The 16,694-nt window shown below is 33.4% G+C and overlaps 2 protein-coding genes across 2 annotated transcripts; both read left to right on the forward strand.

Annotated features, from left to right (window-relative positions):
* The first annotated feature begins 3,149 nt into the window (after positions 1-3,149).
* Positions 3,150-5,913, forward strand: LOC120086733 (formin-like protein (DUF1005)). The gene is made up of 2 exons (XM_039043519.2): positions 3,150-4,315; positions 4,865-5,913. Exons 1-2 carry the CDS (start codon positions 3,696-3,698, stop codon positions 5,571-5,573), a joined length of 1,329 nt encoding a protein of 442 aa, XP_038899447.1. The 5' UTR covers positions 3,150-3,695; the 3' UTR covers positions 5,574-5,913.
* Positions 5,914-13,505: 7,592 nt separating this feature from the next.
* ERG28 (ergosterol biosynthesis protein) lies at positions 13,506-16,678 on the forward strand. Its single transcript, XM_039041356.2, has 3 exons — positions 13,506-13,789; positions 15,615-15,821; positions 16,219-16,678. Exons 1-3 carry the CDS (start codon positions 13,675-13,677, stop codon positions 16,284-16,286), a joined length of 390 nt encoding a protein of 129 aa, XP_038897284.1. The 5' UTR covers positions 13,506-13,674; the 3' UTR covers positions 16,287-16,678.
* The last annotated feature ends 16 nt before the right edge of the window (positions 16,679-16,694 follow it).

The raw sequence follows: 16,694 nt of genomic DNA on the forward strand, positions 1-16,694 counted from the left end.
ATTTGATTATTGGTTAGTTCCAAAACTAAACTGAATGTCACCTCAAATTGAATAACTAACATTTTCGTATCATTTAGAACTAATCTCCGGTATATTTTATACGATCAAAAGGTGGCACCTTTCCCACCAACTAAACTTAAACTGAAATAATAGGAGGGGAAAAAAATAACTTGTATCACCTCCCAATTTTAAAAATCAGTCCATTTGCAAGCATTTACAAAATCTTAATCCAAACTTTAATGTATAAAATTTATGTTAATTTAATTCACATATTTCAAAAGTTGAATGATGCAATCCATAGTGTTTAGATTTTTTTCGACTTTGGTCATGAAATTAGTAAATTTTGTTAGATTTTTGATTGAGAGTGGAAGCTTTTTTTTTTTTTTTTTTTTTTTTTTTTTTTTTTTAAAAAAAAGAAAGAATTGGAATTAAGAATTAAAATAATATAACAATTACTAGATAAACCACCTATATATATGTATATGTGTGTATATATAAGATTGGTTTGCACAATAGTTCTTAAAAATCATATGGTCTATAAATTAAATTGTTAAATTAATCCACTAGCACTATCAACTTGGCACATGGAGGCCCTTGCCAATTACTTAGTTCAGTTCAAAATATATTTCAAATGGAGATATTTAGTCTTGTCAATACAAGATGCCTAACACTTAGGCAACACTTTCTTTATTATTGTTTTTTCAATTATTTGACGTATGATTTGTTGTACGTTGGTCAAAATAGACGTACACTTGATATATGGTACGTGTTAATGTCAATAATCAAAAGATCTATGGTTCGAAACTCCCTTCTTGCACGGTTTTTTTTATATTGATATTTACACTTCATTCTTCCACTAACACTACCATATTATTACCTTCTAGGTTGATAAAATATTTTTGACAGATCCAAGTTTAATTAAAATAATTAGTTCTTTGAAAGTGTAACTATTGAATATCAATATTAACTATCTTATGATAATTAAGCTATGTTTTGTGTGGACAAGTAATTAAAGGTTGATAATTACTCATTAGTAACTTTGCAGATCAATCTAGAAGCATTTTCACATAAATTCATCAATTAAAAAGATCGTGATATAGTCTAGTATTTACTTTAAGAAAACCCCCCAAGAGCACCTATTTATATGAAACACATCTCTAGTTTTTAAAATAATTGTTGATAGTTATACTTTTAGAAACATTAGTTGTTGAGAAAAAGTAAAATAGTATTCGGTAAAGTTTAATTTTAAATTGGAAAAAAACTATCTACGATATTTAATACTAGTGTAATTTAATTACATAAACAAAAGTAGATTATCATTTCAATTATTTTATTATATTCATATTTAATTTATAATTTATTATCATATAATGATTTGAAAATACATGTGGTTGAATCAAAACTAACTTGGTTTAATTTATTTGTTTTATAAAATATATTTTTAAAAATGGTCGTTATAAGAGGTTGAATCAATTAAAATCTAGAATAAATGTAAGAATAAATTAACGAAATTAAAATTTGAGATGAATAAGAAAGAGAAATTGTTAGAAATAACATTTTCACTTAAAAAAACAAGTATTTTTTTAAAACTCGTCCAAATAGCTTTTCTCGATCCATCTCGAGCACACAAATAATTAAAAAAAAATAGCATTTTTCTAACTTAGTTTTCGCCTTTTGGGCATTTCTCGGCAAGGGATTACATCAAGATTCTAGTAATTTTTTCAAAATATTATATGATATTTCTAAATGTTATATCAAATTTTATATATTTTCAAAATTTCTCCAAATCCAATTATATCTACAAAATATTATATCAAAATCTTAGGTATTTTTTAAATATTTAGCCAAAATCCTAACTTCCAAATCCTTTTACCAATTATCCAAATGAACTAAAAACTTTTTTTTAGATGGATCTCAAGTGATTGATTTTGATTTTTAAACTTTTAGAAAAATTAATTGTTTTAAAAAGGTATAATATGGAAAATATATAAAATATCTATGAATGTCGGGCAGATTAATAATGAGATTGGTGAATTTTTGGGCAGATCAATACCAAGATTTTACATATTTTCAATATTTTATTTTATTTTTTTGTAAAATTTAAAAATCAAATACAATCCTCGAAAAATGTAAATTTATTTAGAAATTTAGAAATTCATATAATCATGGAAACTCTAAAATTACATAGAAATGTAAATTCATTTAGAAATGAATATAATCATGGAAACCCTAAAATTCCATAAAAATCGAATATGTAAGATTTGATTAAGATGTAGACTGATTATCTAATATTTAGATAAAATATTACAAAATCTCCACGAGATGTCTAAAAGACCAAAACAATAGATAAATTAAAAAAATGAAAAACTAGTTTATCAATTTTTTTAAAAAACATATTAATTTTGAAAGAAGAAAAGTTGAGATGCTATTTCTAACCATTTCCGAATGAGAGAAGATATCAAATTTTGTAAGAAAGCTAAAATCTAAACCTCCTCCAAGAGTTCTAGCACGTTGGAACAAAATTTTTAATTTATTTTTTCTTTATGATTAAATGGAAGGGAGGGAGATGGTTCATTCTAATTTAACCCTAGAAGGGTAAGGGAATTTGAGATTAGTATTAATTAGATGTGCCACGTCACCAGCTCGAATGGCACAATTTAAAAAAGTGGAGAAGTGACGTCAGAATGATATCTTAGTGGTCAAATGCACATGAGGTGGAGGGTGTGATTGGATAAATATATTTATATTTTAGGGTGAGAAAAAAATAAAAAAGAATAATCCTTAAAGCGCAAAACGGTATGCACATCCTACGGCCAGCAAGAAATCATCTCCATCCATCCATCAAAATGTTCAATGCAGCAGGCGGGGACCACGTGAGCTCCACACGTGTGAAGCCCAGGATTTTATACAGTATCCACTTTTCTTTCTTTCTTTCTTTATATATTAATGTTTTAATTTTTTCCCCTTTTGTTGGTGATTTTAATTGTGAGATTCAGCATTGGTGGCCAGGATGGCGTGCCAATGACGTGGCTTCTCCGGAAGAAAGGGTAAAATTGGAAATGTAGAGAAAACCGAACCGGTAGGGCCCACGGTACATAGGGATTAGGGTTGAGGAATAGGAGCTGAGGGACGTGGTTAATAATAAAATTGGAATTAAATGGAGACCGGGGGGGTTTGAATATTAAAAAATGAAAATTAGAGGGACTGGATTAGCATTTGATTGACAGCCTGTTCACAGCTGTAAACCAAATTCTAAAACCTTCTCCAAACGCAGCCCCATTCCCAGGCTGTTCGCAACTAATTCTTCTCTCTCTAAAACTCATTCCTCTTCTTCTTCGTCTTCTTCGCTCCCCACTTCCGTACTTTCTTCTACAAACAGTAATTGCCTTTAAAGTTCGATTAATTAAGTATTAGCTATCGAGGTGGGTTTTGCTTTGTGTTCTCTCTATATACTGTGTACTATTTTCCCCTTTTCTGCACTGCGTTTCTGGTTTCTCAAACTCTGAAGCGAAAGAACCGCTGTGTTAATGGGGTTTCTGAGTGTATGTATGCGCCATTTTGCACGCATTTCTAGGTTTCGCTTCCATGGTTAAGACTCCTTGTTCTGACAGATTCTACTCTACCATTCTTTACGAGTTGTTGTTGTTGTTGCGACCGTGTTGAGTTTTCTCGAGTGAAGTGCAGAGGGTGTGTCCATGGATCCGTGCCCTTTTGTGCGTTTAACCGTCGGGAATCTCGCTCTTAAGGTTCCGGTAGCGTCTAAACCTGCTCGTTCGGTTGTTCATCCTTCTTCGTCTCCTTGTTTTTGTAAAATCAAGTTTAATAAACTGCCGGTTCAAACGGCTGTTGTGCCGATTATTCAGCCGGATAATCAGTTTCCAGGCGGTCAGGTTCAGTCAACGGCGGCTACTTTTCATCTCAGTAAGTCTGATCTCGACAAGCTCGCCGGAAAATCTTTATTCGTTTCGAAACCATGCCTCAAAATTTCTATCTACAGCGGGAGGAGAGGCACGACCTGCGGCGTCGACTCGGGAAGGCTCTTGGGTAGAGTGTCTGTACCTTTGGATCTGGCGGGAATTGAATCCAGGGCAACAATGTTCCACAATGGGTGGATTTCAGTGGGGAAAGACTCCAATGGTTCTTGTGCGCAATTCCATTTGAATGTGAAGGCCGAACCCGACCCGAGATTCGTGTTTCAGTTCGACGGCGAGCCGGAATGTAGTCCGCAGGTGTTTCAGATTCAGGGCAACATTAGGCAACCTGTTTTCACCTGCAAGTTCAGCTTCAGAACCGGCGACCGGACTCCAAGATCCAGGTTAGCTCAAAATTTTCCCTCATTCTCCGCTAATCTTAATTAGTTTTTCCTTATTTGTCGACTTTCTTTTCAATTTGTGTTTGCTTTTTAGAGGTAAAATTTTAGTTGCATTATCCTTCAAGCTCGGTTAGTATCTATTATCTTTTTTTTTTTTTTTTTTTTTTTTTGTTTCCACACAAATTCTTCCTTTCCGCGCGTTTCCTGGCTTGTATTGTTAGAATTTGAATGCGGGAAACCGGATTGCGTAAAGCTTTCAATGTAGTGTACGGTAAAGTTACTATAAATTCAAGGGTTCTGCTTTACTCTTTCCTTAATTGAAAGATTAAGAGCTAGAAAAGGCAAGATGAGACATATAATTAAGGTTGTAAATGGGTATTATTGAATCTTTTCTCTCAATGCTTCATCTTCACTCAAATCCTCAACTTGCACTTATTGTTCTCTGTTCTTACTTTATTCAACATTACAATGATGTTGCTAGTTTAAGTAATTTACTTAGAATTTGAACTGTTCATTATGGTCGATTCTAACTGGGTTGGGTTCGTGTTCCAGATCATTGCCTACAGAATCAAGCATTTCAAGGGGGTGGCTTAGCTCGTTTGGAAGCGAAAGGGAGCGCCCAGGAAAGGAACGAAAGGGTTGGTCATTCACCGTCCACGACCTTTCCGGCTCACCCGTCGCCGCCGCTTCAATGGTCACACCCTTTGTTCCGTCGCCGGGTTCCGACCGAGTCAGCCGGTCCAACCCCGGTTCATGGTTGATTCTACGACCGGGAGACGACACATGGAAACCATGGGGCCGACTCGAGGCCTGGCGGGAGCGTGGTGGATCAGACGGTTTAGGGTACCGGTTTGAGCTGATTCCAGACACGAACAGTGGGATGAGCGCGGCGGGGATTGTACTAGCGGAGTCGACTCTGAACACAAACAAAGGCGGGAAGTTCGTGATTGACTTGGGTGGAAGGTCGACGCCGACGAACGCAACGTCGCCGGCGTGCAGCCCGAGGAGCAGTGGGGATTATGGGTATGGGCTGTGGCCTTACTGCGTGTATAGAGGGTTTGTGATGGGGGCTAGCGTGGAAGGGGAAGGGAAATGCAGCAAGCCAAGAGTGGAAGTTAGCGTGCAGCACGTGAACTGCACGGAAGACGCTGCCGCATTCGTGGCATTAGCAGCGGCCATCGATCTTAGCATGGACGCTTGCAGGCTTTTCTCACATAGACTCAGGAAGGAACTCTGTCAGCCATTGGATCTTCTTGCTTGAGATGGGAAAAACAGAACAAAACAACTCTCGTGAATTGCGATCCTTTTATTTTTTTTTTTCTTTTGTTAATTTTAAGCATTTCCCCCTTTTTAATGCGTTTGGGTTTTTTGAGTGGCGCAACTTGTTGATGGATTTTTTATTCCATCGTCTGTGAGGAATTTGGGTTCTGCTAACAAACATTTTACAGAGTATTGTACAGTCTGTGAGAGAGACAGATAGTAGAGACAGACAAAGCACTTTTTTCCCCCCTTTTTAAATAGTTGGTGTGACATTTGTCTGATTTCCATCCTTTTTCTTATGGGTTTGGTGAAGGAAAATAAAGGTTGGTTTTGAAGATGAATTTTTAATGTCTCTAACTTAACCTTCACAGTTTCATGCAACTTTGTTGATATGTTCACATCTGACAATTAACCTACTTGGTTGAGTTTATTCCCCGAATGGAATCATTGTTATTAGGGGTGTTCAAAAAATTCGATGATTCGAAAAAATCGACTAACTCAATCTAATCTATGTAGTTTGGATTGAGTTATTAACTCATTTAGGTTGAGTCGGATTCAAATAAATGAAAGCTTCGTGAGTTAGGTTGATTCATGGGTTCAGATAATGTCACGCCCCTCCTCGAATTATCCTCCTAATCTGAGAAAAAGTGTGAAGATAACAATTGTCAACCTTCTTATAACAAGGTACAGTCTGAATCTGTATTCTTAGTACCTGATAAGCAGTATTATAACTCAAAACGGATTATTATCAAAAGATCTATACAGTTTAGCGTATAGATTTTCAAGATACTTTATTTACAACAACCACACAAAATTCTATCATGCTCACAATATGAACATAAGATCCAAGTTTAAGAAAACATGATGAGCCACCTAAGCTTCAATGAGAAGTGTTGACTGACAGAGCTAGAGAGGAAAACATTAAAAAGGGTGAGTTGAAAATGTTCAGTGAATGACTTCTTATAAATGAATCATACTTTCATAGCTCACAATATAAACATGTTTCGAACAAAACATTTACAATCACATTCTAGGATTCAGAAATAAAATTTTGAAAATATAAAATTATAGCATGTAAAACCCTGGACTAAAACTCATCCACATTTCCTATAAAGTTCCTCTATTCCTTTGCTTGAACATGCAGAAGAGCCCTTTTGCTCAATCCCTAATAACCTTAGTTGAGAGAGAGCCTTTTTACTCGATCGTCAACGCCAATATAGATCTTACGTGCACGTAGAACTGAGTAGTATCCTGCTTACCTTACCATACCTTCAGTAGCAAGGATCGTCACATAGTTGGGTACCTTACTATACCTTCGGTACTATTGCCTAAGAGTAGGTTTTACATATCAAACATACATATTAACATCATAAAACAACATACTCGTCAAGCTTACGGGAATTGGTAAATAGCTCGTTTCAATGCTAAGTCATGACATAAAACTCAAATGGAACACATGGAAATTACATGTAAATTTTATCTTTGAAACATCAACATGCGTTCAAAATCAATTCCCATCACTTAAAATATGCTTCGAAAAATCAGGATAAAACTAACTAAGCACTGGTAATTCAGAAGTAAAACACTTAGAAAATATTTTGAAAACTAGTCACTCACAGTTTTTGAGTTACTTCCTTAAAGAATTGTAAGCCTCCCCTATATGTGTTTATTAATGCTTTAGTTGTCCCCTCTTGAGCTTAACCTACTATTCAAGTTAACGCATGCTAAGTCTCGAATCTAGCTTGACGCATGGCTCCACTCTTTTTTTACTCGACGCATCCTCAATACATTGGTACCTAACGCATTATCACACTGAATCGAATTTTTACCTTGCGACTAGCTAGGTGAATGGCAACGTGCAGGATGCTCCTAAGCGTTAGAACGTGTTGGCTTTGCCTATGCGACGGGCGCTTGTCCACACTTAGCCTCTGCTAGTCAGCTGCTCGCTCATGCGTGAGTTGCAACTGCCTGCTTGTTTATCCAACCAAAGTTTTAGATTTCACTTTCAGCTTGAATAACTTAAATTTCAGACACAATCTTATGAAATTTCCTTTTAAGGACTTATTCCTAAACGTCTTAACTAGCTTACCTTAGGATCCCAATCTCTGATTCATCCTTACGATCTTGGAATTTATCCAGCTTAATTCATATGTGTGGCCTTAGATTTTCGAACACTTGAAGAAATTCTTCAACTTTCAGCCCGGTTTCATGGAAATCTTCTCCCAGTAGTCTTGGATTAGCTTCTTCACAGCTCAAGTGTCAGTTCGGTAGCAACTCTTCTTCCTTAGCACGTTTAAACTGCCCAAACCGAGCTTCTTCGACTTCAATTTCCTTTTATACCAAGGCTACATGATCATAATGCTTTCTTAAAGTGACAACTGGTGCACTAACTCATCTTTATGGCCTCTAAGCACGTCATTTAGCCCACTAATTGGGTGATTAAGCTGAATACTGAAGTCCTTCATCAACGCCCAGGTTTGCGTCCCATATTGTCTTTCTTCTCGACCAACGCATACCCTGGCTAACGTTGTATTCCCTTGCTCATGCATCACTAACCAACGCATACACTGGCATTACCCTTAGACATTTGTGCTTAGGCCCGCTACTCATAAATACCTCCCTTAACTTTTAATATGTCTGCATTCTATCTATCTTAGGCCTTCACTGGTCTTTAAAGACCCTTGACGTATACCTCCTATTACACTTAGCCAATTTCCACCCTTAGGCTCTAAAGCCTACAAATGCTCATGTGTTCCTCACTTCTATGTTTCTAATTCCCTTCTTAGTGTTAACTCTCTTATCTTGTCCGAGAGCACAACTTCTATTACTTAAGCAAATTCCTACTTCCTTTTCAACCTGGCGTCACGCCTGTCTTCACCTGCCTTAGCTTTCCCAAATTTTGTCCAAGTGTTGGCTGCCCTTTACTACTCGAGAGTACCCTATTTCATGACTTAAAAAATTCTTTCTCATCTCTACCTCACACACATACTCATTATAACTTCCATATTGTTTCAACTATTACAAACATTATAACTACATACTTATAGAGATTAAAACACATACTAAGGAAATTAAACACATAATTAAGGGGACTTAAACATGATTAACTAGTAAAAATAGGTTATGGAATTTATACCTAATATGAGTGATATGGAAATAGATCGAGTATTCTCTTCTTTTATCGAAGAAAATGATTTCTAGTTTGCATGGTCCATCCATTGAGTCAAAAAAAAATTTACAATAAAATTAGGTAGGTCCCTAATATAATTTCCTATCCATGATTCAACTATTTACTGAAATAACGTTACTTGAATCTAGGAGGCATCCTTCGGGATGGGTAGAAGGAATAAGTATAATTTTGAATGTTCGACTTATGTACAAAGTAACAAAAAATCGATTTTTAAGTCATTCATTGAATGATAAATCACTACAAGTGATGAAGATACATGATTTAAATAAAGGAAGATCCAATATTTGAAAATTGCTCAAGAATGACTGGAAAAGTGGAAAGAAGACTGGAGGATATAATTTGATTGTTATAAGAAAATCCAAAATCTTTGTAGATAGAACTAATCATTAGTTTCCAACCATGGGGTGAATGGAAATACAAACGAACACGAACTAACTCGAACTTATTATTAACTCTAAAAGATATATTTTTTGTTACTTATAATATAATTATTTATACATATATTGATTTTAGTTTTATTTAATTTCACTATTTTTTAAATAATTTATCAACAACTTTTAAAAATAGTTTCTTAGTACTTTAAAAAGAAATTTTTCATTATATAAATTGAAATTGAGTTGTTAATCTTAATTCAATATATGAAAATAATTAAATCAGATTTTTACATATTTACATTTTACTCCTTTGTAGAACAAAATTTTAAATAAATGACTCGAGTAACTCGAACCAACCAAATCCAAATATTTTATGGTTGGTTTGGGTTAGATTAATTTTTTAATAAAAATTATTTGGGTCGAATAAATTTACAAGCCGAACAATTGAGTAGAGTCTAAAAAGTCGTTCAATCTAACCCAATCCCACCAACGAACAATCCTAATTGTTATATATTTCATAGTGATGTCTCCTTTTTAATCTTCCTTTCTAATTACATCATGGTTGTTTTTAGATTATGATTAATGGAAAAACAAGCGTGGTGTTTGCTTGATATTCCCATTATTATTACTTTTCTTTGGCTAGCCTATGACTTATAGGGTTCTTAATTACGTCCTGGCCTTTCCTCAAATTTCAATATTCTTCTTTTTACTTTTCCTTTTCTTTAAACTCCCCAAAATTTCCGTTGAAAATTTTCTTCTTCTGCTTTGTATTAGCTGTGCTTTAATATCCCGTTTATTAATTAAGAGATTGAAGAATACAATTAGTCATATATTGCATGTTTTGAATTTGTTGAACAGTCTACAGATGCTTGGAAGGTAAAGAATAGGAAATTTGAAAAATTGTCTGAAAAGAATAATGTATAGTATAGTTTGTGTGTGAGTGTGGGGGACAGGACAAGCAAAGAGGCGCCCACTGCATATATGGTCAAAAAATAGCCCAGCAACCGTGGTCCAATGGGCGCCATAACGTAATCGGCTCGTGACAACTATTAGATGTAATTTCAAAATTGGCTTCTCTTCTAATAATTTAAGGATGAAAATTTAATATATATATATATATATATATATATATATATTATGACAATTATTATGAAAAACATACGAAAAAAAATAAAGAATCAAATATGATAATCGACATAAAGATTTTTAATCAGAATAAACTCTGGTTTGTTTTTAGGGTTTTGTGAAAATGAAGCTAAAAAGTGAAGAGAAGAGGGGGTAAGTGGTAATAATGGTGAATTGAATATGTAATAAAGTGGGGTGTATGATGTAAGCTTTTATGTAAAGGTTTGGAGTTACATTTTTGTAATTACCGCTTTCATTTAAAGCAATGTGTGTTTGAAACGTGGGCCTGAGCTGGAAACACTGAGGGCTCCGATTCTGCCTAACGTGGGCCTGTACGGACGCCACGCCACACACGTGCTTTCTCAATTTTGAATCAGAACCAAATGCAAAAACATACAATACACTACCATTTTTTTCTTTTTTCTTTTTTCTTTTTTCTTTTCTTTTCTTTTCTTTTTTTGAATTAGCCACAACTATAATCAAATGCTTTTAATGACATTTTTAATCATTACTAGTATGCAACCACAATGTATCACACTTGTCCAATAATTTTTTTTCTTTTAAAATTTTGATTTTTTTTTCCATCACATTTCCAGAGTGTTAAATAGAGGATACTAAACCTAAAACCAACTTAACTTAATTGTTAAATTTATATTATTTTCCAATTGAAATATTGTCAAAGAAAAAAAAAAGTACCAAGAGATCATTCTCTTGACTAAAATATGACCCAAGGAAAATTCAGCAAAATATCTCAAATTGACCTTTTTTAGTGATTGTTTTTTAGGGGCTATTTTCAAAATAAAGGAAGGTGAATCAAAATATTTATAAAGATAGTAAAATATCACTCTATCTATGATCTGTATTATGATACAGATAAATGCACAAAGCCGTCTATAACAGTCTATCTGTCAAGATTGTGATATTTTGTTATTACGTGACAATATTTTTAGTAATTTTATCATTTAAAATAATTTTCCAAGCTTTTTAACATGATTATATATATTTTTTGTTTCATAGCAGCTGATTTTCTAGAATATACAAATAGTGCAACTTAACTCGGAATTTTTGTTAATGCTTTGTTCCTTCCTCTTTTTTTTTTTTTTTTTTTTTTTTTTTTTTTTTTTCTTCTTCTTCTTGAATTAAATAGATCTACCTTTTAGTGTTAATTTGGTGTTTATGGATCCGTCTAAATTGATTAGAAGAAAAATATTTTTTTTTTTTCAAAAAAGTTATTATTATTTAAATTCTTTTGATAAAAAATTATTAAAAATATAATTTAAAAATGTTTTAAAAGCTATTTTGAGTGGTTGACATTTTAAAAGTTAAATCAAATCTATCTTAAATTGTTGGATGATAAACTTATGCAGCATGATATTTTAGGAAATTGGCATAAAGTTAGAAAATAAATTAGGGATACAATTTTCTTCTTCCTTCAAATTTATAACAAGATCATAGAATTTTCATTTTCCTTTTCTAAAATTTTGTAATCTCTTGGGTGGCCTAATTCTTCCTCAGTTTACGAAATGACTATATAATGTTTGTAAGCTTCAACCTATCCGCCGATTATAATAACTTAAAAAAAAAAAGTATTGTTAGTGTCCAATTTTGGCCAAGAAATATTATACCTAAGTCTATAAGAGATCAGTTAGAAATTCAAGTTACCTCATATTGAATCATAATGTATTCATAGTTGTAGTTGACCTAAAAATCCTCCCCTTAGAATTTTCAAGTTGCTTTAGGTTTACCTCCCCTGACTTATTAGGCTTGAGTGTGTGAGAGGCGTGCCTTGTTTGACATTTTGACCTAAAAATCAAGTTAGAAATTCAAGTTACCTCATATTGAATCATAATGTATTCATAGTTGTAGTTGACCTAAAAATCCTCCCCTTAGAATTTTCAAGTTGCTTTAGGTTTACCTCCCCTGACTTATTAGGCTTGAGTGTGTGAGAGGCGTGCCTTGTTTGACATTTTGCTAGGGTCAGCCTCGACCAAGGTTGAGGCCGAACTCCCTCACTTTAACTATACTTTGGGCCTACAATAGTCATTTAGGCCAGGGCATGCATGAAGCATGTCCCAATACGTATTTGATGAGGCTCGACCTTGACCAAAGTCAAGGATGAGCACATTGGCACAAGCCCAAGCTAGCATCTTCTCTTTGAGGTCCATTAATTTTGTCCTAGATTGTCACATCCTGTTCGAATCATGTTATCTTTTCGACTTTGTCATCTATGTTCTCATCAAATTTCGTTTATATCCTTTTTAGTAAAAAAAATCAAATTGAACAAATTGTTATAGTGGAAGAAACTTATTGAGCGTTTTGACTTATTTATATATATTTTTTAGAAAAAGCAAAATTAAAGGGACAACATGTACATAGAAATCGCAACATTCACCCATGGAGTGTGTACTATCTCCAACTGAGACACCATAAATGTTGGTTCCTATATCAACAACTTGCGTCACAATCATCCAAATACAAAATGCTACTTTATTGGTAACAACTATTTATAAGATGTTATTCTTTTCAAAAAAGAAAATTTATAAAATTTTATTAAATTACAGAGACAAAATCCAACTTAAAAAATTATAACTCGATCAAATTCATAATTTAACACCTTTTTATGATTCTATTATTATTATTATTGAGAACTTTTGGTTTAGATGATTGATTTGAACTTGCATGGCAACAACTTCGACATTTTAAAATTATAGAGAGCATATGTTCGTGGTGATTTTAAAATGATTAAAATCACTTTTGACATATTCAAAATTACTATCAAATATATTTTTAATTCTTTAAAATTAATTTTAATGATATGAAAAATTTATTAAAATATAGTTTAAATACCATTTTGGCCTCTTATTTTTCATTTTAGTTTTTTAGTCTTTATACTTTTAACTTTTGTTCATTTTAGTCTCCGTCCTTTCAAAATGTTCATTCTAATAATTGTACTTTTAAAAATTGACCATTTTGATCATTTCATTTTCACTTTTACTTCATTTTTAAGGGATTAAAAGGTTGCTTTTTGAAAGTTGGAGGACCAAAATAATCAAAATTGAAAATATAAGAACCAAGATGAACGTTTTGAAAGTAGAGGGATTAAAATGAGTCAACCTTGAAAGTATAGAGATAAAAAATGAATATTTAAAAAATGTAGTGACTAAAATTAAAAGTAAAGTAATATTTAAATATTAAATATATAAGTAATTTAAAGTAATTAAATACGAGATAATTTTGTATGTGAAAAAATTAATTTTAATAATTTCAAAATAAACCCCACACATGCACTAATACAGTGGCCAAACCAAGAAACCGCCGTTTACATTAATTATTCTTCTCTACTTTTATCTCATCTTTGCTTTTCTTCTATTTCGTGAGATCGAGAGACCGGAATTCCTGTAGATCTCGGTGAAATGAAGCTGCTAGGATGGTGGCTGATGCTGGTGGGTTCGCTCCGATTAGCCTCCGTTTGGTTTGGATTCTTCGACATATGGGCCTTGAGGCTCGCCGTCTTCTCAAACACTACCAGTAATCTCTCTCTCTCGAAAATCTCACTCATCCATTAATTTAGGTCCAGCGATTCATGTTCACAATGTGCATTCTCGTTCTCTTGCTTCCAGACGAATGAATCTCTGCTACTCCCGTGACTAATTGAATCCATTCCACCGAAATCAAAATTCGTAGTACGTCTTTTATTGCGATGACGATATGTTATCACGGACTGGAGTTGTTGTCATGTGTTTCGATCCGTGACCTTGGGCCGAAGACCTAATGGTTGAATTTTTGTTGTTAGAATTCTTTTTTTTTTTTTTCCTTCTCATTTTAGGCAATGCTTAGCTCTGTTTGCGTATTTCATATTTTAGGTTACTTATTATCGTGTTTCTACATCGATAGTGAAATTCGTAAATTGGAAGCTAATTACCTTTTTTGAAGTTTCCTTTCTTGAGCATACTGGCTTTGCCTACCATTATCCACCCAATCAATTCTTACGCCTGAAAACTGAGCTCAATCAGATTCTTAGGTTGTTGTTTGTGAACTCGAAATCACTTGGTTAATTTAATCCGACATTCTGTTGTTTATTTAGCACACCCAATATTGAGTTTTGTCCAATTTTGGGATTATGGAATTATCAATTTCCTCTTTAATTTCATGCCATGCGTACATCGGTTTTGACTAATCAGATGTTTATCGATGAAGGACAGGATTCACATTAAATGTGATGTCTTAGAGGACTAGATACAGTTTCTCCTAATTGGGAATTTGAATATCTTCTCATTTATAAACTTCTATTTCATAATCGATATTCTTTTTAGGAAAAAGTATATAGACTATCAAAATGGCAGTTTTTGTTTTGTTTTTTGCTTGGGAAAATTGTGTTAAAAGGAAAAGCCAGCATGGTTAGGAATTAGGATACATCCTGGCGCTAAAGTTGTATTCGTCTGTCATGTGAACTTGAAGGTAAATGGATTGATGTGTTAATTTGTTTTGATAACCACGCCATAATCAAATATTCAAATAACACCATGGCTCCTAGTCTGACACAACATACAATATCCTCAATACCAGAAATTTATCGAATTAGATATTAGTGGAATGTTTTCTCCTCTCTGTAAGTTGATCATTTTTCCAATTTTTTTGGCTATTTTATCCTGTTTTAATCAATGTATGTGTTAATTTTTGTACAAATATTCTGTTTCATAGTTATGGAGATGTACTAATTAAGAAACTTTACCTATGACATTATTACTGTTTAAGAAACTTCACCTAAGACATTATGATCAGTTTCTTCATTTAGATTATTTCTTAATATTTTTCACTGTGAACTCAAACTTTACTTTGACCAATGAAGTTCAAAATGTAGATTACTAGTTTTAAAATTGGAAGTGATATTTTGTGGTTGTAAATATAGGATCTCAGAATTTAGTGTCATGTTAAATTATTATTAACGCTTGAAGCTTTGACTATTATGTTAGAGAAAATTTGTTTTTTTATAGTGTTTCTTAATCTTCTCAGAAGTGTATGGACTCAAAACATTTGTGTCGATTATTGTTAGTTCTAGAAGCATAGACTTTATGTTGGAGAAAACTTCTTCTATCTTCTTCTTGTATGTGTGGGCTCAAATTTTACTTTGATTTATAAATTTAACATGTGGGCTGATATTATAGTAAATAGAAAATTACTATGCATGGATTTCAATGTGGGGTCAGTTTTTAAATAATTTTTTAAATTCTAGTTTATTTTTCGAGCAAAGGTTAATATAACTATTTAAGTAATTCCTGGTGCCAATTCTTGTCATTATCTTATGGCATGCTTAATCCTGAATATTCTTCTCTCTTGCTGTCTGTTGTGATAGTGACTGAAGTTCATGGAAGGACATTCGGAGTGTGGACTCTCCTAACATGCACCCTTTGCATTCTCTGTGCATTCAACCTTGAGAATAGGCCCATTTATTTGGCGACATTTTTGTCGTTCATCTATGCTTTGGGGCATTTCTTAACCGAATACTTGATATATCATACCATGTCCATTGCAAATCTGACGACTGTTGGCATCTTTGCGGGTATGATCACTAGAATTATATCCATCACATCACATATTGAAGTTGTATTTTGCTCTATGGTCTATTTTCCTCTGGTACTTAAAAATCTTGAACTAAAAAGAGTCGATCACAAGAATTTATCTGGCTGATCCTATATACTGCAATCAGATATAATGTGTAACTAGTGTAAAGCCAGGAACTCTTTCTCATGACACGATAATATAAATTAATTGGATATTTTAGTCAATAGAAGACTGATTATGTTCCCAATCCATTCATAGTATTGGGTCTTTTCTGAAACTGATATTTGTTACTCAACAAGAAATAATGCTTGTTGTTTAGCCTTTTGTTTTTGTCGTCAAACTTTGATTCATTAAACATAAAGATAACTTATTGATGTTGAACTTTTTGTTAACAGGTACATCAATAATATGGATGCTGCTCCAGTGGAATGCACACCAGAGAATTCACCCCAAACATTCTTAAAATGAGTAGATGCTCAAATTTAATCTGTGAACAAACTTATTTTCTTTGATTCAGGGCATTGAATAAACAAAGAAAATTAGATTAGCTTCGGAAACACACCTTCTAAATCATTGTGTACTCGGTACGATTTAGCCTGCTTTTGTTGGTTTGGTATAATGCTATGGTGAACTGCTGATGGTGATGGTCTACCAGTTCCAGCTTGTACTGAAAAGGAACTAATTGAGCTGCCATCACAAGGAAGCAAGCCATTGAGGTTTATTCAATGTAGTTTTGGTTTTAAGGGATTGATCTTTATCCGGAGACCGGAAAGCTGTATTCTAGTATTTTAATGCTTTCCGAGATTCATGCTCTCACAATTTAATTCCTATGAAATTTCTGACATATTCTATCCCTGCTGCTGCTTGATGT

The sequence above is a fragment of the Benincasa hispida genome, chromosome 9 (genome assembly GCF_027475165.1).
Source record: "Benincasa hispida cultivar pf3 chromosome 9, pf3_genome.v1.1, whole genome shotgun sequence".
NCBI classification, from domain to species: Eukaryota; Viridiplantae; Streptophyta; class Magnoliopsida; order Cucurbitales; family Cucurbitaceae; genus Benincasa; species Benincasa hispida.

Excerpts from the sequence above, each read along its gene's own strand:
- ERG28 (XM_039041356.2), top strand. The coding sequence starts at position 13,675 with ATGAAGCTGCTAGGATGGTGGCTGATGCTGGTGGGTTCGCTCCGATTA. Across the intron at positions 13,790-15,614 it reads CGTCTTCTCAAACACTACCA|TGACTGAAGTTCATGGAAGG; the intron begins GTAATCTCTCTC and ends CTGTTGTGATAG. Across the intron at positions 15,822-16,218 it reads GACTGTTGGCATCTTTGCGG|GTACATCAATAATATGGATG; the intron begins GTATGATCACTA and ends TTTTGTTAACAG.
- LOC120086733 (XM_039043519.2), top strand. The coding sequence starts at position 3,696 with ATGGATCCGTGCCCTTTTGTGCGTTTAACCGTCGGGAATCTCGCTCTT. Across the intron at positions 4,316-4,864 it reads GACCGGACTCCAAGATCCAG|ATCATTGCCTACAGAATCAA; the intron begins GTTAGCTCAAAA and ends TTCGTGTTCCAG.